Source organism: Ornithorhynchus anatinus, chromosome 4 (genome assembly GCF_004115215.2).
Source record: "Ornithorhynchus anatinus isolate Pmale09 chromosome 4, mOrnAna1.pri.v4, whole genome shotgun sequence".
Lineage (NCBI taxonomy): Eukaryota > Metazoa > Chordata > Mammalia > Monotremata > Ornithorhynchidae > Ornithorhynchus > Ornithorhynchus anatinus.
This window is the reverse complement of record NC_041731.1, coordinates 62,720,809-62,746,203: the sequence shown is the minus strand read 5'-3', so window position 1 is coordinate 62,746,203 and position 25,395 is coordinate 62,720,809. Positions and strand designations below refer to the sequence as shown.

The window sequence follows — 25,395 nt, the reverse complement described above, 5'->3', positions numbered from 1 at the left end:
ACAATAAACAGACACATTCCCTCCCCTGAAGATTGCCAACATTATCCTTAGCACTGGCCAGCTGGACTCTGGCCCGCAAAGTCAAGGCTTTTGTTAGGCACCCAGCAAGAACATCAAGGAATGGAATGGATGAATAAGGAAGGAGCGGGGAGAGGAAAGGCAAAGAGGAATTGAAAGAAGGAAAAAAGAAAAAAAAGGAGAGGGAGGGGAGAATGAAATGTCATGAAAGAGATTCAATGGGGATTTTTTTTGAATGGGTGCATTTTCAGCCAAGCACCTTTACTACCACATTTTTTAGTTTAATAATAATTATCAGTGGGAATTCTCGGAAAATGGTTCTACAAAGCTCAGCCACTGCCCGGGATATTGGATAAGTCACAAGCTTTCTCGTTCTCCTCGCGTATAACCCATAACCAACATCTGCAAACTCCTCATCTCCCCTCCTAAGCCCTTTCCTTCTTCCAACTTTCCCATCACTGTTGAAAACATCACAATCGAAGGTGCCTCGCAGGTCCACAACCTGGGCATTTTTCTTAACTCATTTCTCTTCTTCAACTCCGGTATTCAGTTCTCCAAATCCTGCGGATTCTACCTTCCCAAGATCTTCAAAATCCATCCCTTCCTCTCCATCCAAACCGCTACCGCGCTGGTCCGAGCACTTGTCCTCTCCCGCCGCGACTACTGCACCAGTCTCCTGCCTGTCTTCCCCGCCTCCATCCTCTCTCTTTTCCAAGCCATACTTCACCCTGCTGCCCAGACAATTTTTCTAAAAAATCATTCTGCCCACTGCTCCCTATTCCTCAAAAGCCTCCGGTGGTTGCCCATCCATCTCCGATTCTAGCAGAGGTTCTTTACCGTAAGCCTAGGGTACTCAATCAGCTCTCTCACTGCTACCTCACTTGGCTCCTCTCCCACTAAAATGAAGACCGCAGCATCTCACTCCTCCAACGCCAACCTAGTTACCGTGCCCCAATCCCGTCTCCCCCCGGTGACCCCTTGCTCACCTTCTCCCTCCTGCCTAAACTCCTTCCCCCTTCAACCGAGACCATCACGCCCCACCATCTTCAAAATCCTACGATTAGTATTATTACTCTTCCCCCACTTCCACTTTCTGATAATTGCCATGTGTGAGGTGGACTGATGCTAGACCTTGGAGGCAGCAGGAATCCCGGAGGGAACTGCTACTGGTCCTCCAAGAAGATGGCAATACAGCCGAAGCTTGGGGAAGATCAGTTTCCTTGTATTTTTGACCATCTAAACTTTAGACCAGCCAGGCAGTGATCTGGGAATCAATCACCAAGCGGACAACCTTGAGAGCCACATTTTATAGGTGGGTGTGTGTTGTGTACGCCAGTGATGCGCGTACATAATCAGATCATTGCTGAATTCCATTTACCTGTCGTGTCTATTTTCTTCTCGATTTTAAGCAAATGCGGCCTGGTGTTTGGTTTGTTGGTTTCTTCTTTATACTCTTCATCAATTTTTAAACATTCTTTTTCAACATCAAATCTTAAAGAAAGAACGATTATAGTTTACTAAAGTAGACTAAGACTTTGTAAGATTTAAAAAAGGAATTTTGTTATTGTTATTTCTTCAAAAGTAAACATTCAAATAAAAATACACTTTAAATGTGTCTAGATCTGGTTTTTGTCACCCGATATGGTTTACCCTTCTAAATCGGATCAAATGCCTTAGTACACAGACCTTAATGATTGCTACAGACCCTTGGGAAAAATCACCATCAAAAATTTAATGAGTTCCCAGCTGAGTGCATGGTACTGAACTAGGGGCTTGGGAGTGGTGTACAAGGAGTGTGTTTTTGATAAAGAAGCATCCCCTTCCTTAAATAGCTCATAATTTAGTGGAGACATCTGAAATAACCAGGACCTAAACAAAATATACTGAAAAGAGGGAAGGGTAATATGACCTCAAATGTAATTGCTTTAGGAAGAAATGGTTAGGATATGTAACTTTGGCCAGTGTAGGAAAGAGAATGACATAGTTTTGTTTTTAAACCACTAAGGCCTTATGTAGATTGAGATCAGCCATCGAATAATGAAAGACAAGACCGCAGAAACTAGTCATTATTGGCTTGAGCTTGACAAATGCCTTCTGCCCATGCCTAGGTTTATGAGTGATATTAAAGCAGTTATTTCAGTGCTCTTCATACATTTATATAAAATAAACAGCTGTGAACTATTAAACATACTTGTCCCATTCTTTGTAATCCCGTGGTACTTTTTTCTTCGTCTTTGTTGGCTTCCTTTTCAAATCTCTGTCCTGAAAACAGAATGAAAACCCTTAAAAATACGTTCTGATGGAAAGAAAGGAAATTCGTTTTTCTCAAGGTGGTCTCCTAGTGATCAACGTGGGGAGCCTTGAGTAGGAGTAAAAAAATCTGTCAGGATACGAGAGTCGTATCGGATGGTTCTGATAAGCATTTGATCATTGCGAACCTGTGCCACAAAGTCACCGATGGAGGGACCTGGAAGCCTGCTCTATTGCCCGTAAGAAGAACACCTGCCCAGGTGGACAAAAGTGCATTCAGCCCCATGGGTGGAGACTCTGCATTGACTTCCAGACGCCTCTTGCCAAATGATTTCCAAAGAGTAGCTCACTTCATCTGCAGAGCTTTGATTATCCACGGCCATCTTAATCAATCGATCGATCACTGGTCTTTATTGCGTGCTTGCTATGTGCAGAGTGCTGTACTAAGTGCTTGGGAGAGTACAAGACAACAGAGTTAGCAGACATGTTCCCTGCCCACAAGAAACCTACACATGTCATGACCTCATCCTTCTATCTGTTCTGACCTTGGTGAATCCTACAGAGGGGCAGGGGGAAGGGCCAAGAAGATGGTGGAGCTGAACAAGGCTGAGGGCTGTGGGATGATATTACAAAAGGGAATTGCATTGTCGTGACAGCTGGGAAGCAGAAGACTGCATTCATTTCCACTCCGTTCATACCTTACCCCTTTTCTCCCAAGGACACATGCACACACACGCACTCAAATCCTCAACGCATCATCGTTATTTATTATACTTCTTCATTCATTCACTCATTCGTATTTATTGAGCGCTTACTGTGTACAATGAACTGTACTAAGCACTTGGGAGAGTATGATATAACAACAGACACATTCCTGCCCTCAACGAGCTCACCTCTTTCCACCACATTCACCACTCATGTACATGTACTTACATATACACATATTCACCCAGATATATTGTCATAGCTCTGCGTTCCCTATGCGCTTGGATCTGGACCCTTTAAGCACTTGATAGTCACCCCACCTGTACCCCACAGCACTGATTCGCTCAATAGCATTTATTGAGCACTTACTATGTGCAGAACACTGTACTGAGCACTTGAAATGTACAATTCAGCAAAACTGATGTACCATATCTGTAATTTATTTACTTATTTTAATGTCTGTCTCCCCCTCTAGACTATAAACTCCTTGTGGGCAGGGAATATGTCTAATCAACTCAGTTGCATTGTACAAGTGCTTAGTACAATGCTCTGCACCAATAAGCCCTCGATAAACAACGGATCCTGATTATCAATCAATCAATCAATGAGCGCTATGTGCAGAGCACTGTTCTAAGTGCTGGGGAGAGTTCAACACAAAAGAATTAACAGACACGTTCCCTGCCCATAAAGAGCTTACAGTCTAGAGGGATTACTACCAGAAATACTGAATAAGATGTTAAAAACCATAATAGAAAATGAATGGGCACCGAATGCAAATAGGGTGGCCACTGTGTGACTGTAGCCACTAGACGCGTCTGATCCAACATCTCAGTTAGTTCCTTCCCTGACTCCTCCAACCTCTGATGCAACGACATATAGGATCAGAAGCAGGAGAAATTGGCAGCAACAAAGCCAGGGACTTCTAAGAACCACCTCAAATCCTCTGCTAGAAAAGCTTCACCGTGACCATTTCTGGTTCAGATATATATTTTTAAATGGAATACCTCGTCAATAATTTGAAGACAACGAACTGGAGGTAGATTGTCTGAAAGTTCCTGAAATGCTCCTGTTTTAGGATGTTGTATTTGAGATTCTTCGTCCTTTTTTATTTCTGTCACCCAGCTCTGAAAAAAAGAGGCATGTAACGAACTTAAAATTATTAATAAAATAATAGTTAACTGCCAGGAATATATTACTTTGGTTTCTTGCTTCCTTTGCAATATCTCATTCATGCTGTGTATGATTTGACCCACAAACAGGTTCACTTGCATTATAAACTCTGTGAGATTTGGTGTAGGTGGAAGTGGAAAGTAAAATCTAAATTATGAGTTTTGGATTACCTATGGATCCCCTCTATTCCATACCTGTAATCAAAAGTACATGGTAGTGCATATGCTGTATGTAACATATAGAGACTGAAAAGCTAGAGGAAGCCTGTCACAGACACTTCTGGCGCTTTCGGCAGGATAGCATTAACTTAGTCAACCCGCTGAGATTTTGTTTCGTTTTGCAACTTTTCCCAAAGTTGCAAAATGAATAATAAATAATGAAACCAGTGCAGTCAAGCATCTTCACTTTGCTTGACCCTTGTAACCTATCGATAGAAACAAGTAATTATCTCCTGCACAGTTTCTCACCTCAGCCAACTCTGTAACTGAATTGGAAGGTTTAGGAAGTTAGGAAAAATGGCAATTTTAATTTCCCCTTCTTCCATTTAGCTGCTATACACCCTAGAGGTCTGACAATGGAAAACCTGATCCCTCTACTTACCTTATAGTTCCCACCATCATATTCAATTTTTCCCTCAGAGAAGCATCAATTTGGAGGCCAGAAGGAAGAGTTTTCCATAAATACACACTAAATATAAGTCTTAAGGCAGTGATCAGTTCTATTAACTCAGGCTTATGTTTAGATAGACTTTAAGGACCCCAGCTGGCTCTCCTTTCTTCAGCCTTTTTATTTGCAACAGATAAAAGTGGAGCCTGAAGACACTGTGAGAAAGTTCTCTGGATAACGCCTCTTCTGCCTATTCATGGTCACAGCAGAAAAATCAAGATTAAACAGCCTTTTCCCACCATCTTTACTGCAGGAAGCAGAGCTACTAAAATGTTGGGCTCAAACAAAAATAGAGTATCCTCTTAGCTTAGATGCCATCAATAAGTAAAAGGAGCACTGATAAAACTTGGGGGAGATCAATAACGTTTTTTCACTGAACTCTGAAATGACATGTATACCTTCATATCACCACTGATTTCTTCCCATTCTTCGGCTGTGAAACTTGATGCAGTCGCTGCAGGTTTCTCTTTTCGCAAAGCTCTACTTTCCGGAGCTAAGCTTTCGATACGTTTTTCACAACAGTCTGTAAGTTCAGGGTAGTGCCCTTCTTCACCAGACCTTGAAAAACGAAGATAGAGTCTCTCTTTTTATTGAATAAATTTCTCTCCTATTTTACACGTATATCCAACTTATCTTCATGGGTAAAGAAACCAAATAAAGTAAAAAGAAGCATAGAACTTCTCTCTCCTTTCCCCTTCCACACATCCTCCCTGTTCCATCGCTCTCTATTCTCTACCAATCAAGAACTTCTGAACATACAGGAAACTTTGGAAAGAAAATGGAAAAGGAATAGTTATTTGGGTCAATCCACCTGAACCTTGGAGGGAAGAGTGAGCTACTCCCTCACAAGTTAAAGTGGTGCATGTCAAAAACTCCTCACTATTGGCTTCAAACCTCTCCATCACCTTGCCTCCTACCTCACCTCCCTTCTCTTCTGCTCCATCCCAGCCCACACACTCCACTCCTCTGGTGCTAACCTTCTCACTGGGCCTCGTTCTTACCTGTCCCACTGTCAACCCCTGGACCACATCCTATCTCTGGTCTGGAACGCTTTCCCTTTTCAAATCCGCCCATCACCCTTCCCCCCTTCAAAGCCCTACTGCAGGCTCACTTCCTCCAGGAGGCCTTCCCAGACTAAGCCCCCCCTTTCCTCAGTTCCCCCTCCCCATTACCCCTTTTCTCTACCCCCGCTTCCTGCCCCACAGCACTTTCATTATTAAATAGTATTTATTGAGCACTTACTATGTGCAGAGCACTGTACTAAGCGCTTGGAATGTACAAATCGGCAACAGATAGAGACCGTCCCTGCCCTTTGACGGGCTTACAGTCTAATCGGGGGAGACGGACAGACGAGAACAATGGCGATAAATAGAGTCGACGGGAAGAACATCTCATAAAAACAGTGGCATGACTTCTAATCCTGGATCCACCACTTCTCTGCTGTGTGACTTTGGGCAAGTCACTTCACTTGTCTGTGCCTCAGTTGCCTCATCTATACAATGGGGCTTGAGACTGTGAGCCCTGTACGGGACAGGCACTGTGTCCAACCCGATTGGCTTGTATCCATCCTGGCGCTTAGTACAATGCCTGGCACCCAGTAAGGGCTTAATATCATTATTATTAGTCACGGCAATTTTTTTATGGCATTTGTTAAGTACTTACTATGGGTCAGGCACTATACTAAGTGCCGGGGTAGATATGCGATGATCACTCATTCATTCAATCGTATTTATTGAGAGCTTACTGGGTGCAAAGCACCTCGGCAGAGTGCAATATAACAACAGACACAACAAGCTCACGGTCTAGAGGGGGAGGCAGACATTACTATAAATAGATAAGTAAATCAATCCAATAAATGATAATCCAATTGGACACAGTCCCTCTTCCACATAGGACTCACAATCTTAATTCCCATTTTGCAGATGAGGTAACTGAGGCCCAAAAAAGTGAAGTGACTTGCCCAGGGTCTATATATACATATGTACATATGTATATGTGTATATATATATATATTGTGTTTATATGTACATATCTATAATTCTATTTATTTATATTAATGCCTGTTTACTTGTTCTGATGTGTATATATATTTATAATTCTACTTGTTTATATTGATGCTACTGATGCCTGTTAACTTGTTTTGATGTCTGTCTTCCCCCTTCTAGACTGTGAGCCATTGTGGATGGGGATTATCTCTCCTTGTTGCTGAACTGTTCTTTCCAAGAGCTTAGTTCAGTGCTCTGCCTATAGTAAGCGCTCAATAAATACTATTGAATGAAAGTAAGCGCTCAGCTAATACGATTGAATGAATACAAGTCACTTTGATAAGATCAAAATTTCCTTTTCCAATAAAAACTGGATACTTTCCCAAAACACAATGGAAAGAGGGGTGATAGGAATCCTGCTAGACCCTAGCGTCTTGAAGAAATAGAATCACCCCTTTTTTCCCTTGCGGAAAAGGAAATTTTGTAAAGCGTGTCTCTCCTGGGTGGAGAGTTATAGACAAAGGGAAGGAGGTGGAGAATGTCTGCAAATGCAGTGATAGCTATGGAGAACTGCAGGAAACCTTGAGGAGGCCCTTGCCAATTAATTTCTAATCTCCACAGATTATATCCTTCACCGTCCTCTAGACTGTAAACTCATTACGGGCAGGGAATGTGTCCTTTATACTGTCATATCGTACTCTCCCAATCACTCAGTACAGAGCTTGGCACACCGTAAGTGCTCAATAAATACAACTGACTGACTAACAACTGCCATTTAAGCACTTCTACCTGGTCACTTGTCCACTCACAACGTCCCACAGCACTTACGTACATATCATACACATCCTAATACTTAAACAAAGTCATAACTATACACCTTTTGTATATAAAAAGTTTCCCAATGGAAATAGATCAATGGTCAGTGAGCTAAAAATACACCCGTGAATACACCCTCTTATTTGTAAATAATTTTAGTATCTGCCTTCTGATTAAAAATTATAAATATAATATATAAATATAATTATACTCTAAATGTAATTATACATTATAGATGATAAATTTCTTGAGGACAAGGATCATGACTACTACTGTATTGTCCCAACTGCATAATTCCCTGCAGTCCCCCCAGTGAACACTCAATAAATATTATTGATGGATAGTGAACCACTTTGACAATGAAACGGAGTATTCCAGATCTATTCCGGAGGTTTGATCGGGAGTCTAGCCTAAAGAAGCCCCCAGATGCTGGGAAAATTCCCAAGAAGCACCGGTTCTCACTCTCCCAGGGACCCAAAAGAGCACCGAAGTGAGGATTCTTGTCTTCATGGCAAGGGAGATTAAAAGTTTTTCCAGGTCTGCCGTAGGGCACCCTTAAAATGGAAGGAAGCAGACCAGTTCAGCACATATCCTCCTAAGAATAGGATCAGAAATACAAGGGAAAAAAAAAAATCAAACTTTCAGTATCCCAGCCCTTTTTCTCCGCACAGGATTTAAAATGCCACCAGAGAACCAAATGAAAAGTGACTGCTTTCACAGTAAACCCCCCAAAAACTCAATTCCCATTTCTCTACCTTAAGCAGGCCTACCTCCTTTCTCTCTACCTACCCATGCAGAGATCCTACTGCATCAAAGAATTAAGAGTTTTTAGCTAGTCTGAATCAGCCTAGGTAACAGCGCCCCAAAATTGCTACATATTTGAGTAACCTATATGTCACGGTACTAATTTCTGTGCATTTACTGATGGATAGATGTCCACAGAGCTTTAGCAACCTAAATATTTTAAAAACTTTCCCAGTGGAAATAGATCAATGGTCAGTGAACTAAAAATACACCCCTGAAAACGAATAAATGATTACCTGAGTATCCGCAGAATCTTTTCTAAGTGCTTGACATCAGAACATTTTTCAATGAATTTGAAGTCCAGGTGATCAATGGGAATTTTAAAGGTTTTGGTTGTTCCATAGCCCCAGAGAGAAGAGGTGTTCTCTGCAGTCATAACTGAAAGATCTAATAGTGAGAAACACTGACAATGTTTCTATTCCTCTGATGGATGTCCAGATTGTAAACCCTGACGGCAGGAATTATGTCTTTTCCCTCTCTTGTATTCTTCCAAGAAGCAGCGTGGCTTAGTGGCAAGATCACGGGCCTGGGAGTCAAAGGACATGAGTTCTAATCCCGGCTCCGCCACTTGTCTGCGGTGTGACCTTGGGCAAGTCACTTAACTTCTCTGTGCCTCAGTTACCTCATCTAATAATGTTAATAATAATGTTGGTATTTGTTAAGCGCTTAATAATAATAATAATAATGTTGGTATTTGTTAAGCGCTTACTATGTGCAGAGCACTGTTCTAAGCGCTGGGGTAGACACAGGGGAATCAGGTCGTCCCACGTGGGGCTCACAGTCTTCATCCCCATTTTACAGATGAGGGAACTGAGGCACAGAGAACTTAAGTGACTTGCCCATAGTCACACAGCTGACAAGTGGCTGAGCCGGGATTTGAACCCATGACCTCTGACTCCAAAGCCCGTGCTCTTTCCACTGAGCCACGCTGCTCCTCATCTGTAACATGGGGATTAAGACTGTGAGCCCCATGTGGGACAACCTGATTATCTTGTATCTACCCATCTACCCCGGAGCTTAGAACAGTGCTTGACACATAGTAAGCGCTTAACAAATACCATAATTATTAATTATTATTATTCCAAGTACTTAGTACAGTGCCCTGCATATAACAGGTACTCAGGGAATTGCTACTGATTGGTTACTGAGATGGATTATTGTAGTTTTCATCTCATGAGCCTAAAGAGGTCATAATCATAATCCTCATTATTCTTATTATGTCTACATTATACGATCCATACAACCCTGAGAGACCGAAACATTTTGATACCTTAACACGTTATAATTGATTCATTCATTCAATCATATTTATTGAGCGATTCAGCACTGTACTAAATGCTTGGGAGCGTACAATACAACAATAAACAGATACAGTCACCCTATCGTACATGAAACTCAGGAGAGTTGGATACCACTGGATACCATTGGAAGCCCATTGGATACCATAATAATCCAGTGCATCAATTCAAGATACTGTAGACTGTCCCCATGGAGGATTCAATCATTCAGTAGTATTTCTTGAGCGCTTACTCTGTGCAGAGCACTGTACTAAGTGCTTGGAATGTACAATTTGGCAACAGATAGAGACAATCCCTGCTCAATGACGGGCTCACGGTCTAAAGGATGGGCGCATAAGTGGTGGTGTATATGTGTACTGCTTATGGTCTCTCCAGGAAAGGGGAAGATGGACCGGAGGTGGACCCCATGAACACTCCACATCAGATACGAACCCCCACAAAAGCCTCTGCTATCACCCGGAGAAGCTCTCATAGGCCAGTCTTGGACTCTGGGGAGAGCATCACCCCTCATCAATGGGCCGGTGACTCAGCCACCTCATCTGGGGGGCAGAGGGGCAGCACGGCCTAGCGGCCAGAGCCCGGGATTGGGAGTCAGAAGTCATGGGTTCTAATCCCGGCTCCGCCACTCGTCTGCTGTGTGACCTTGGGCAAGCCACCTCACTTCTCTGTGCCTCAGTTACCTCATCTGGAAAATGGGGATTGAGGCTGTGAGCCCCACATGGGACAACCTGATGACCTTGTATTTTCCCTAGGGCTTACTTAGAACAGTGCTTGGCACATAGTAAGCCCTTAACAAATATCATCATTATTATTATTAGAGAGCCCCTCCTGAGGAACCCGGGCCTGAGATGAGGGACTGGGACTCTTCCTTTCCAGGAGTGGAGACACAGGAGGTGAAAGACTGCTGTGCACAGTCCTTAAAAAGTCTACAGGAGGCAATCAGAAGTGAATGCCTGAAGCCTCAGTGACCTTCAGAGATGAGGGGTGGGCAGAGTTACAATTACTTGGTATAACTGTAATTACAATTACAGCGTTACTTGGTATAAATGCCAAGTGGGTGGGAATGGCCAAGGCAGGGGGCGAATAAAGGAGGGAGCTTAGGCCAGGATGACTCCCTTGGAGTCTGCCCTCCTCGAGGTCCGGCTGGGGATTGCTGCTCTTGGCTCTTTCTTATTTGATAATAATGATGGTATTTGTTAAGCGCTTACTATGTGCCAAGCATTTGGTTCCCGGCTCCCTCCAATCTGCCGCCCACGGCCGATGACCCATCAGAGGGGATGTTTCATCAGGCGGAGGGGGTACGGATATTAATCTGGGACAGTTAAGATAACTTATTAACTTATTAACTAAGCTAGCTAATTAGCTAAGAATAAAGTTTAGCTAAGAATAAAGTTTAGCGTAAGGTCCTTGGAGGAACAGGTGGCTTCTTTATTTTGCATTTTGGGAAGCAGCGCGGTTTAGAGGATAGAGCACCGGCCTGGGTGTCCGAAGGACCTGGGTTCTAATCCCAGCTCCGCCACAGGTCTGCTGTGTGACCTTGGGCAGGTCACTTAACCTCTCTGGGCTTCAGTTACCTCATCTGTAAAGTGAGGATTAAGAGCGTGAGCCCTATGTGGGACAGGGACTCTGTCCAACTTAATTTTTAACGGCCCCAGTGCTTAGAACAGTGTAACATATAGTAAGCACTTAACAAGTACCATAATTATTATTTTTATTACCTGTCAAGGGTCTAGTACAGTGCACTGCACTAAGGGGACGTTCAATAAATACTAATATAACCACTATTACTGATTTAAAAAGAGGGATTGGAGTCGTAATTTGTTCAAGTGGGGAAGGGAATGACCTGAGCAATGACATGGAGGTGCAAAAGTCACTTGCAAGTAGGGTAGCCAGTAATGACCCGCACAAAATACTAATGGGGCTTTTCCATCCCGCAAGTCATATACAATACATTACGTGTACTACGCTGAGGTTATGAAACTCAAAGGAAGGGAATCGCCCAGAAACTTCAGAAAGGCACAGAATTAGAGACTGTTCCTAGAAAAAGAAAGATGGGGGGATGGGTGTGTTTATATAGAGCATGAGCAAGAATAAAAGAGAGAAGTCAAAGATAACTCCAAGGTTACACAGCAATAGTGGGAAAAGGCAGTGAAAGAAGAGGGTATACGAGGGAAGATGAAGAGTTCAGTTTTTGAGATTCATTCAACTCATTAAGTTGTATTTATTGAGCACTTTGCTCAGGAGAGTATGATATAACAACAAACAGACACAGTCCCTTCCTACAACAAGCTCACAGTCTAGAGATGGCAAAAGGACATGCAGATTTGATAGGCTCAAGAGCCTGGAGAAAAAGTGAGAGGTCAAGGTAGACTACAGAGATTTGGAAGTCATTTGCAAAGAGGCAGTAAACTAGCGAGAACAAGTTTACCATGAAAACAGCAAAAGGACTCAGAACTGAATCTTCACCCAAAATCGAAAAGGATGAGGAACCGACAAAGGAGGGAAGGGACAGAGAGATAGGAGAACCACAATTCATTCATTAATTCAATCATATTTATTGAGCGCTTACTGAGTGCACAGCACCGTACTAAGCACTTGGAACGTACAATTCGGCAACAGATAGAGACAATCCCCGTCCAGTGAAGGGCTCACAGTCTAAAAGGGGGAGACAGACAACAAAACCAAAGAGAATAAACTGTACCCGTGAAACCAAGGCCAGAAAGAATTCTGAGGAGAGGGTAATCTTCGGAGTTAAGGCAGCACAAAGATCGAGAAGATTTGAAACAAGAGAAAAGACCAATGGGTTTGGCCTCAAGGAAATCTGGGGAGACTTCGGGGAGAGTAACTTTAGCAGAGGGAACTGGTTGAAATCGAGATTCAGAAAGTAAAGGAGGGAGCTAGCGGAGAGGAAAGCGAGACAGACAGTCAAGGTACTTTAGGAAAGAGGCATTTGGCTTTGCTGTGGTCACCTGAACAGTCGATTTATCTTTCTTTCCTTACTCTGTTACCAGGTAAAGCTATTCATTCATTCAATGGTATTTATTGAGGGCTTACTATGTGCAGAGCACTGGACTGAGCGCTTGGAATGGACAATTGGGCAACAGATATAGTCCCTGCCCATTGACGGGCTTACAGTCTAATCGGGGGAGACAGCCAAAAACAATAGCAATGAATAGAATCAAGGGGATGTACATCTCATTAAAACAGTAGCAATAAATAGGATCAAGGTGATGCACATCTCATTAACAAAATAAATAGGGTAATAAAAAATATATACAAATGAGCGGATGAGCACAGTGCTGAGGGGAAGGGAGAGGGGGAGGAGCAGAGGGAAGGAGGGGAAAGAGGGCTTAGCTGAGGGGAGGTGAAGGGGCGGGTAGAGGAGCAGCAGAGGCCAGGAGAGTGGGCGGATAGAGGAAGTGGGCAGGAAAGCTCAGAGGATAGAGGGATGTAGATGACATGGAACTGGTGCAGAAAATGGGAAGCCAACCTGGCTTAGTGGGAAAGAGCATGGGCTTGGGAGTCAGAGGACCTAGGTTCTAATCCTGGTCCCATCGCTTACCTGCTGCCTGACCCTGGGTGAGTCTCTTCCCTTCTCCCTGCTTCAATTCCCTCCACTGCAAAATGAGGATCCGATATTTGTTTTCTCTCCTGCTTATGCTGTGAGCCCCATGTGGGACTTGATTACCTTCTATCTACCTCAGCACCTCTTTCAGGGTATTTGTTCATTCAATAGTATTTAGTACTTGTTAAGCACTTACTATGTGTCAGGTACTGTTTTAAATGCTGTGGCTAATACAAAGTAACCAGGTTGGACACAGGCCATGTCCCACACAGGATTTGTCATTGAATCCCCATTTTTCAGCCAAGGTACAGAGAAGTGAAGTGACTTGCCCAGGGTCACACAGCAGACAAGTGGCAGAGCAGGGATTAGAACCCAGGTCTTTCTGACTCCCAGACCCATTTCTAGCCATAGGGCCACGCTGCTTTGGCATTCAGTAAGCACTTCACAAATATCACAATTATTATTATCTACCCCAGAATTTAGTGCCTGACACACAGTATGTGCTTAACAAATACCATTAAAAAAAAGGGACAATGTGTTTGGTGCCTCTTTTTATCATGCATGTGAATTCATTCATTCATTTAATAGTATTTATTGAGTGCTTACTATGTGCAGAACACTGTACTAAGCGCTTGGAATGTACAAATCGGTAACAGATACAGTCCCTGCCCATTGACGGGCTTACAGTCTAATCGGGGGATACAGACGGACAAAACAATAGCAATAAATAGAATCAAGGGGATGTACATCTCATTAAAACAATACCAATAAATAGAATCAAGGTGATGTACATCTCATTAACAAAATAAATAGGGTAATAAAAATATATACAGTTGAGCCGAGGAGCACAGTGCTGAGGGGAGGAGAAGGGAGACGGGGAGGAGCAGAGGGCAAGGGGGGAAAAGAGGGCTTAGCTGAGGAGATGCGAGGGGGGGGTAGAGGGAGCAGAGGGAAAAGGGGAGCTCAGTGTGGGAAGGCCTCTTGGAGGAGGTGAGCTCTAAGTAGGGTTTTGAAGAGGGGAAGAGAATTAGTTTGGCGGAAGTGAGGAGGGAGGGGATGTGAATATACCTAGTTAATCTGAAAAATAGTGTTGTCTAGTGGAAAGAGTACCGGCCTGAGATCGTTGGGCTTGGATTCAAATCCGGCTCTGCCACTTGCCTGTATAAAACCTGGGCAAGAATCTTAACATTTTCCTTAGACTTCCTCAGGGGGCTCATAGGGACCACAGCTAATTCCCACACATGTGGCTGTTCTCTCTCAGAGGCAGCGTGGCTTAGTGGAAAGAGCCCGGGCTTGGGAGTCAGAGGTCGTGGGTTCCAATCCCAGCTCTGCCACCTGTCAACTGTAGGACTTTGGGCAAGTCACTTCATTTCTCTGTGCCTCAGTTACCTCATCTGAAAAATGGGGATTAAGACTGCGAGCCCCATATGGGATAACCTGATAACCTTGTATCCCCCCAGTGCTCAGAACAGTGCTTGGCACATAGTAAGCACTTAACAAATACCATTATTATTATTATTATTGGGCTCTGAGAACAGTAAACACTTAAAAATACTATTTCTACTTCTAGTCAGCTTCTCATCCTTAAAATGGGGATTGAATCGTGGCTCAGTGGAAAGAGCACGGGCTTTGGAGTCAGAGGTCATGAGTTCGAATGCCGGCTCTGCCACTTGTCAGCTGTGTGACTGTGGGCAAGTCACTTTGCTTCTCTGGGCCTCAGTTACCTCATTTGTAAAATGGGGATTAACTGGGAGCCTCACATGGGACAACCTGATGACCCTGTATCTCCCCCAGCGCTTAGAACAGTGCTCTGCACCTAGTAAGCGCTTAACAAATACCAACATTGTTATTATTATTATTACCTGTTCCCCTCCTCAGCCTGTGAGCTCGTGTGGGAAATGGCCTATGCCCAGCCCTGATTATCCTGTATTTGCCCCTGTGCTAAGTACAGTCCCTGGTACACAATTAGGGCTGAACGAATGCCACAATTATTATTAAACATGAAGATTTTGAGAAATCGGATCGCTGCAAATATGTCTCCTGTCCCATGCTCAGTGGGACATACGCCTTCTAGAAGACGATCCACCCATCTGACTGAATCCTTTGCCGGGAACCCTGTTGGTTTCCTTATTTAATAATGTTGGTATTTGTTAAGCGCTTACTATGTGCAGAGCACTGTTCTAAGTGCTGGGGTAGACACAGGGGAATCGGGTTGTCCCACGTGGGGCTCACAGTCTTCATCCCCATTTTACAGATGAGGTAACTGAGGCCCAGAGAATAATAATAATAATGTTGGTATTTGTTAAGCGCTTACTATGTGCTGAGCACTGTTCTAAGCGCTGGGGTAGACATAGGGGAATCAGGTTGTCCCACGTGGGGCTCACAGTCTTAACCCCCATTTTACAGATGAGGGAACTGAGGCCCAGAGAAGTGAAGTGACTTGCCCACGGTCACCCAGCTGACAAGTGGCAGAGCGGGGATTCGAACTCATGACCTCTGACTCCAAAGCCCGGGCTCTTTCCACTGAGCCACGCTGCTTCTCTATTTGATTTCTCTATTTCTCTTATTTGATTGTAAGTGCTCAAGACTGTGCGCTCACTGTTTCTTGTTGCATTGTACTTTCCCAAGCGCTTGGTACAGTGCTCTGCACACAGTAAGCGCTCCATAAATTCGACTGAATGAATGAAATGAATTGTTTGGCCCCTGACCATACTTTGAAAATAACTTTTTCTCCCCCCTCCCCGGTTGGTATCCTTCCCACCCCCCTACACACATACCTTTTGCAAGCTGGGCAGCCAATGTGCCTGATGTTCTATTGTGCTCTCCCAAGCGCTTAGTACAGTTCTTTGCACCCAGTAAACGCTCAATACGTTTATTATTATTAATATTACTCAGCTGGGCACCAAAGCAGATTGGCTTAGATTGTAAAAGCCTTTCTCCTCCCTCATCCCCTTCTCCACCGACAGTTGGGCCGGGCTTCGCGGTTTCTCTCTGCTAATCACAAGAAGGTCTTGCTCGGCAATGGTGGTGAGGGTGGCGACTCCCCCGCTCCCCCCGCTTGGCGTCTACACAAGTTGGGCGGCTGAGCGCGTCCTGGCAACGGTTGCTATGGACGGTCCCGGTGGGCGGGGCCAGGGGCCGGAGACCACCGCCCCTCCCCCAGCCGTCGGCTGATCAATCCATCGATCAACTAATCAGTCGTCTACTAGGTGCTCGTGTTTCTTAGGCGCTTATGGCATTTAATCGATGGTATTTACTGAACGCTTAGCGGGTAGAGAGCACTGTACTAAGCGTTTGGGAGCAGACACATTGGCAGACACATTGTAGACACAGTCCCAGCCCACCACGGGCTAGAGGGGGAGGCTTACCTGATAAATAAATACATAATTTAATCCAGCGCTTAGGACAGTGCTTTCTTTCATTCAATGGTATTTACTGAGCGCTTACTACGTGCAGAGCACTGCACTGAGCGCTTGGAATGGGCAATTCGGTGCTTGGCACATAGCAGCCTGGCTTAATGGAAACAGCCCGGGCTTGGGAGTCAGAGGTCGTGGGTTCTAATTCCGCTCTGCCACTTGTCAGTTGTGTGACTGGGCAAGTCACTTCCCTTCTCTGGGCCTCAGTTCCCTCATCTGGAAAATGGGGATGAAGTCTGTGAGCCCCACATGGGACAACCTGATTCCCCTGTATCTCTCCCAGCGCTTAGAACAGTGCTCTGCACATAGGAAGCGCTTAACAGATACCAACTTTCTTTTTTCTCTGTGCTTCAGTTCCCTCATCTGTAAAATGGGGATGAAGACTGGGAGCCCCACGTGGGACAACCTCAATAATAATAGTAACAATAATAATGGTGGTATTTGTTAAACACTTACGTGGCTCAGTGGAAAGAGCCCGGGCTTGGGAGTCTGAGGTCGTGGGTTTGAATTCCGCTCTGCCACTTGTCAGTTGTGTGACTGGGCAAGTCACTTCACTTCTCTGGGCCTCAGTAACCTCATCTGGAAAATGGGGATGAGGACTGGGAGCCCCACGTGGGACAACCTGATTCCCCTGTGTCTCCCCCAGCGCTTAGAACAGTGCTCGGCACATAGGAAGCGCTTAACAAATACCAACATTATTATTATTATTATGTGCCGAGCACTGTTCTAAGCGCTGGGGTAAATACAGGGTCATCAGGTTGTCCCACGTGAGGCTCACAGTCTTCATCCCTATTTTACAGAGGAGGGAACCGAGGCACTGAGAGGTGAAGTGACTTGCCCAAAGTCACACAGCTGACAGGTGGCAGAGCCGGGATTAGAACCCATGACCTCTGACTCCTAAGCCCGGGCTCTTTCCACTGAGCCACGCTGCTTCATTGCCTTATATGTTTCCCCAGCGCTTAGAACAGTGTTTGTAACATAGTAAGCGCTTAACAAATATCATCATCATTATTATTATTGCATAGTGAGCACTTAACAAATACCATTATTATTCTCATTATCATTACATAGTAAACTCTTAACAAATACCATCATCATTATTATTATTACGGAGTGAGCACTTAATAAATACCATTATTATTATCATTATCATTACATAGTAAGCGCTTAACAAATATCATCATCATCATTATTATTATCATTACGTAGTAAGCGCTTAACAAATACCATCATCATTATCATTAAGAGCCCAGGCTTGGGAGTCAGAGGTCATGGGTTCGACACCCGGCTCTGCCACTTGTCAGCTGTGTGACTGTGGGCAAGTCACTTCACTTCTCTAGGCCTCAGTTCCCTCATCTGTAAAATGAAGATTAAGTCTGTGAGCCTCACGTGGGACAACCTGATTCCCCTGTCTCTCCCCCAGCGCTTAGAACAGTGCTCTGCACAGAGTAAGCGCTTAACAAATACCAACATTATTATTAGTAGTAAGCACTGAACAAATACCATCATCATTATTATTATTATCATTACGTAGTAAGCGCTTAACGAATACCATCATCATTATCATTGCATGGTAAGCGCTTAACAAATACCATCATCATCATTATTATTATTATGTAGTAAGCGCTTAACGAATACCATCATCATTATCATTGCATGGTAAGTGCTTAACAAATACCATCATCATCATTATTATTATCATGACGTAGTAAGCGCTTAACGAATACCATCATCATGATCATTGCATGGTAAGCGCTTAACAAGTACCATCATCATCATTATTATTATCATGACGTAGTAAGCGCTTAACGAATACCATCATCATGATCATTACATGGTAAGCGCTTAACAAGTACCATCATCATCATTATTATTATCATGACGTAGTAAGCGCTTAACGAATACCATCATCATGATCATTGCATGGTAAGCGCTTAACAAATACCATCATCATCATTATTATTACTACATAGTAAGCGCTTGACAAATACCATTATCATCATCATCATTATTAGATGACTAGAGGATACTGACTTGCTCCCTTTGCTCTTTCATTCAATTCACCCATCCAGTAATCGTTATTTACTGAGCGCTGACTCTGTGCAGAGCGCTGGCCTACCCTCTCCCCATCCTCCCAGCATCTCCCCATCCTCCCAGCACTCAGGTATATACCTTCTCATTTTATTTCTTTTTATTGCTGCCTGTTTGTTTGCATCAGTAAATAAACTGCTGGTCTGTCCCCCTCCCCTGCAGACTGTGAGCTCGTCGGGGGCAGGGACTGACTCTACTGGGGTACTGTACCTTTCCCGAGCGCTTAGCACAGTGCTCTGCGCACGGTCAGCGCTCAATAAATAGGACCGGATGGATGAATAGGGTCCGGATCAAAGGGGGTGGGGAGGGAGAGAGGAAAGGAGGGGTTGTAAGTGTGGGAGGGCTCCCTGGAGGAGGGGGTCCCCGCAGAGGGCCTCTTCCCCCGCCTCCAGGCCGTTTTTTATGTCGCGACACTGCGACTTCCCCAACGGTCACTGCCGACAGTTTCCACCCGAGGACAGCCCTCCCCCTCCCCCCCCCAGGACAATAATAAGGCTAATTAATCAGGTTTCTTTAACACTCACTGTGGCCCTCAGACAATAATGATTCGGTTGGGAGAATGGATGGAGAATAATAGTAAAATAATGACAAGAATAATAATAATTAGCAATAACGGTAGTTGCTAATAATGGTGTTGGTATTTGTTAAGCGCCTACTATGGGCAGAGCACTGTTCTAAGCGGGAATGATGATGATGGTGGTGTTTGTGAATAATAATAATAATGTAGGTATTTGTTAAGCACTTACTATGGGCCCAGCTCTGTTCTAAGCGCTGGGGGGAGATACCAGGTCACCAGGTTGTCCCATGTGGGGCTCAAAGTCTTCATCCCCATTTTAATAATCATAATGATGATGACATTTGTTAGGCACTTACTAATAATGTTAGTATTTGTTAAGCGCTTACTATGTGCCAAGCACTGTTCTAAGCGCTGGGGTAGACATAGGGGAATCAGGTTGTCCCACGTGGGGCTCACAGTCTCAATCCCCATTTTACAGATGAGGTAACTTGAGGCACAGAGAAGTGAAGTGACTTGCCCACAGTCACCCAGCCGACAAGTGGCGGAGGCGGGATTTGAACTCATGACCTCTGACTCCAAAGCCCGTGCTCTTTCCACTGAGCCATGCTGTTTCTCACGCTGCTTCTCACTTACTATGGGCCAAGCACTGTTCTAAGCGCTGGGGGGATACAAGGTCATCAGGTTGTCCCCCGTGGGGCTCACAGTCTTCATCCCTATTTTAAAAATAATGATGATGACATTTGTTAAGAGTTTACTATGGGCCCAGCACTGTTCTAAGCGCTGGGGGAGATACAGGTCATCAGGTTGTCCCACCTGGGGCTCACAGTCTTAATCCCCATTTTAAAAATAATAATAATAATAATGTTGGTATTTGTTAAGCGCTTACTATGTGCCCAGCACTGTTCTAAGCACTGGGAGAGATACAAAGGCATCAGGTTGTCCCATGTGGGACTCACAGTCTCAATCCCCATTTTCCAGTTGAGGGAACTGAGGCCCAGAGAAGTGAAGTGACTTGCCCAAAGTGACAGCAGACAAGTGGCGGAGGCAGAATTAGAACCCACGACCTCTGACTCCCAAGCCCGGGCTCTTGTCACTGAACCACGCTGCTTCTCAACGCATAATACTAGTAATAATAATAGCAATAATAATGGTGCTTGCTAATACTAATTGTGGTATGCATTAAGCGCTTCCTCTGTGCCAGGCACTGTCCTAAGCATCGGGGTGGAGTCACTCATTTTCATTCAAGCATATTTGTTAGTACAGTGCTTTGCACATAGTAAGCACTTAAATACCATCATCATCCCTATTATTATTATTATTGAGCCCACTCTTGGGCAGGGATTGTCTCTATTGCTGAACTGTACTTTCCAAGCGCTTACTACAGTGCTCTGCACACAGTAAGTACTTCATAAATACCATTGAATAAATGAATGAATTGAGCGCTTACTGTGTGCAGAGCACTGTACTGGGCGCTCTGGAGAGTCCAACAGAATAACAAACAGTGACATTCCTTGCTCACAACGAACTCACAGTCTAGAGGGGGAGATGGATATTAACATACATAATTATATAGATGAATGAATAAATTAAGGATTTAGAGACAGACATTAATATAAATAGATAAATTACAAATTTACAGCCATTCATATACATAAATCGATGAATGAATTACAGATTTACAGACATTAATATGAATGAATAGATGAATAAAGTACAGATTTACAGACATTAATATAAATGAATAGATAAATAAATTACAGATTTACAGACAATCCAGATAGCTAAATGAATGACAGCTTTACAGAGAAAGACATTAATATCAATCAATCAATCAGTGAATTACAGATGGACTGACATTAATATAAATGAAAAGACAAATGACAGATTGACAGACAATATAAGTAGATAAATTACAGATTTAGACATTAACATGAATAGATAAATAAATTACAGATTTACAGACATTAATACGGATAGATCAATAACAGCTTTACAGAGACAGACATTAATATCAATCAATCAATCAATTACGGATTGAGACATTAATATAAATGAGTAGACAAATGACAGATTGATAGACAATATAAATAGATAAATTACAGATTCAGACATTAACATGAATAAACAGATAATTACAGATTTACAGACATTAATACGGATAGATAAATGAATGACAGCTTTACAGAGACAGACATTATTATCAATCAATCAATGAATTACAGATGGACAGACATTAATATAAATGAATAGACAAATGACAGAATGACAGACAACATAAGTAGATAAATTACAGATTTAGATATTAACCTGAATAAATAGATAAATAAGTTACAGATTTACAGACAATACAGATAGATAGATGAAGGACAGCTTTACAGAGACAGACATTAATATCAATCAATCAATGGATTACAGATGGACAGACATTAATATGAATAGACAAGTGACAGATTGACAGACAATATAAATAGATAAATTAGATTAAGACATTAACATAAATAGATAAATAAATTACAGACTTACAGACATTAATAGGGATAGATCAATGAATGATAACTTTACAGAGACAGACATTAATATCAATCAATCAATGAATTATAGATCGACAGACATTAATTTAAATGAACAGACAAATGACAGAATGACATACAACATAAGTAGATAAATTACAGATTTAGATAATAATATAAATAGATAAATTACAGATTTACAGACATTAAAACGGATAGATCCATGAACGACTACAGAGACTGACATTAATATCGATCAATAGATAAATAAATGAAATACAGTTGGACAGACAATATAAATGAATAGATAAATAAATGACAGATTGACAGCCAAGACAAATAGATCAGTTACAGATTTAGACATTAATATAAAGAGAAAAATAAATAAAATACAGTTGGATAGACATCAATATAAATGGACAGATAAATGACAGATTGACAGCCAAGACAAATAGATCACTTACAGATTTAGACATTAATATAAATAGATAAAATACAGTTGGACAGACAATATAAATGAATAGATAAATAAATGACAGATTGACAGCCAAGACAAATAGATCAGTTACAGATTTAGGCATTAATATAAAGAGATAAATAAATAAAATTCAGTTGGATAGACATCAATATAAACGAATAGACAAATAAATGACAGATTGACAGACAAGACAAATAGATCAGTTACAGATTTAGACATTAATATAAATAGATAAATAAATAAAATACAGTTGGACAGACAATATAAATGAATAGATAAATAAATGACAGATTGACAGCCAAGACAGATAGATCAGTTACAGATTTAGGCATTAATATAAAGAGATAAATAAATAAAATTCAGTTGGGTAGACATCAATATAAACGAATAGACAAATAAATGACAGATTGACAGACAAGACAAATAGATCAGTTACAGATTTAGACATTAATATAAATCGATAAATAAATAAAATACAGTTGGACAGTTTATGTAAATGAATAAATAAATGACAGATTGACAGCCAAGACAGATAGATCAGTTACAGATTTAGGCATTAATATAAAGAGATAAATAAATGAATTACAGATTTACAGACATTCATATAATTAAATTATATCATTGTCCCTCCGAAAAGACTGACCTCTCCGCAAGTCCGGCGGAGCCCCAGGGGGGCGTCCCGAGGTAGGATTCGAACCCGCGCCCCTCGGCCGGTCCTTCGGCCCCAGGGAGCCGGGGGACGGGGCGGGCTCGCAGCCCATTGGTTGATTCCCCGCGGGGCTCGGAGCCCATTGGTTGAGCCCCACGTCCGTCAGCTCACGGTCCAATAGCGAGCCAACCCCCCGTTGCCCGGGGAACCGCTTTAATAATAATAATAATAATAATGTTGGTATTTGTTAAGCGCTTACTATGTGCCGAGCACTGTTCTAAGCGCTGGGGTAGACACAGGGGAATCAGGATGTCCCACGTGGGGCTCACAGTCTTCATCCCCATTTTACAGATGAGGTAACTGAGGCACAGAGAAGTTAAGTGACTTGCCCACAGTCACACAGCTGACAAGTGGCAGAGCTGGGATTCGAACTCATGACCTCTGACTCCAAAGCCCGTGCTCTTTCCACTGAGCCACGCTGCTTCTCCATATTTTTTGTCCCCGCCCCTCGCTGCAGTTGTAGCTGTGGGGTCACTTTCATTCATTCATTCCATAGTATTGATTGAGCGCTTACTATGTGCAGAGCACTGGACTGAGCGCTTGGAATGGACAATTCGGCCACCGAGAGAGACCTTCCCTGCCCAATGACGGGCTCACAGCAAAACAGAACAAAACAAAAGCAAGACAGCATCATCAAGATGAATAATAATGTTGGCATTTGTTAAGCGCTTACTATGTGCAGAGCACTCTTCTAAGCACTGGGGTAGATACATTACCCTATTTATTTTGTGAAGGAGATGTACATCACCTTGATTCTATTTACTGCTGTTTTAATGAGATGTACATCCCCTTGATTCTATTTATTGCCATTGTTTTTGTCTGTCCGTCTCCCCCAATTAGACTGTAAGCCCCTCACAGGGCAGGGACTGTCTCTATCTGTTGCCGATTTGTCCATTCCAAGCGCTCAGTACAGTGCTCTGCCCATAGTAAGCGCTCAATAAATACTATTGAATGAATACAGAGTGATCAGTTTGTCCCACCTGAGGCTCACAGGCTTCATCCCCATTTTACAGATGAGGTGACTGAGGCCCCAGAGAAGTGAAGTGACTTGCCCACAGTCACACAGCAGACAGGTGGTGGAGTCTGCATTAGAACTCATGACCTTCTGACTCTCAGGCCCCGTGCTCCATCTCCTGCATTAGGCTGCTTCCCCTGTGTGCCAGGCACTGTTCTAAGCGCTCGGGGTAGATACAAGGTAATCAGGTGGGACACAGTCCATGTCCCACATGGGGCTCACAGTCTTGTTCTCCAGTTTACAGATGAAGTAACTGAGGCACAGAGAAGTGAAATGACCTGTCCGAGGTCACGCAGCAGATAGGTGGCAGAGGTGGGATTAGAACTCAAGCCCTTCTGACTCCCAGCTCCATGCACTACCCACTAGACCACACTAAGTAATTTTTCTAAGTGTGCACATTACAGCAGTGGTAATGTTTCTTTTAAAACGTATGAAAACTTTCTTGCCTGGGACGCGCCTTGTAAAATACAAAGCTTTTCCAATTAGTGAAACCATCAATCACATGCCATATGATTGACTGAGCACTTACTGTATACAGAGCACTGTACTAAATGTCTTTTCTGAGAAAATACTTTTAAAGATCTGAATAACCGTTTCAGACAACTTTTCCTTAAGTTGCCGAAGTTTTTAGAAGCCATTATCTTCTCGCAATAGCTAGCGAATTTAATAGAGTCCAAGACTTGAAATACGAAGGTATGATTTAAATTTCACGTGACGAGGTACGAAAGAGCCCGGGCTTGGGAGTCAGAGGTCATGGGTTCAAATCCCCGCCCTGCCACTTGCCAGCTGTGTGACTGTGGGCAAGTCACTTCACTTCTCAGTGCCTCAGTCACCTCATCTGTAAATTGGGGATGAAGACTACGAGCCTCACAGGGGACAACTTGATTACCCTTTATCTCCCCCAGCGCTTAGAAGCTTAGAGAAGCAGCGTGGCTCAGTGGAAAGAGCACGGGCTTTGGAGTCAGAGGTCACGGGTTCAAATCCCGGCTCGGCCATTTGTCAGCTGTGTGACTTTGGGCAAGTCACTTCACTTCTCTGGGCCTCAGTTCCCTCGTCTCTAAAATGGGGATTAAGCCTGTGAGCCCCACGTGGGACAACCTCATTCCCTTGTGTCTCCCCCAGCGCTTAGAACAGTGCTTGGCACAAAGTAAGCACTTAACAAATACCAACATTATTAGAACAGTGCTCTGCACATAGTAAGCGCTTAACAAATACCAACGTTATTATTATTATTACTACAAGCCCTGACCGTGCACCTCAAGTAAGCTACGGTGACCAAACTGGCCTCTCAACGAACCCCGAGAGGCGGAGTGACTCCCTTCGCCCTGGCGTACCCCTCCCTCACTGGACAGTAACGGCCAAAGGACCGGGCAGCCGCCAAG

The 25,395-nt window shown here is 43.3% G+C and overlaps 1 protein-coding gene across 3 annotated transcripts in view; it reads right to left on the bottom strand.

The window, feature by feature from the left end:
* The window catches only part of SPAG1 (sperm associated antigen 1), a 74,443-nt gene extending 51,430 nt beyond the window's left edge, over positions 1–23,013 (bottom strand). For 2 of the 3 annotated variants that reach the window (XM_029063433.1, XM_039911820.1), the window contains exons 1-6: positions 22,933–23,013; positions 8,651–8,801; positions 5,208–5,367; positions 3,978–4,097; positions 2,210–2,280; positions 1,397–1,509 (exon numbers count right to left, since the gene is read on the bottom strand). In XM_029063433.1, the coding sequence (XP_028919266.1) occupies positions 1,397–1,509; positions 2,210–2,280; positions 3,978–4,097; positions 5,208–5,367; positions 8,651–8,790 (604 nt within the window). In that variant the 5' untranslated portion in view covers positions 8,791–8,801; positions 22,933–23,013. Of the gene's footprint in view, positions 1–1,396; positions 1,510–2,209; positions 2,281–3,977; positions 4,098–5,207; positions 5,368–8,650; positions 8,802–16,054; positions 16,150–22,932 lie in introns of those variants that run through there. The other variant, XM_029063434.2, reaches the window with a different exon arrangement.
* Positions 23,014–25,395: the final 2,382 nt, after the last annotated feature.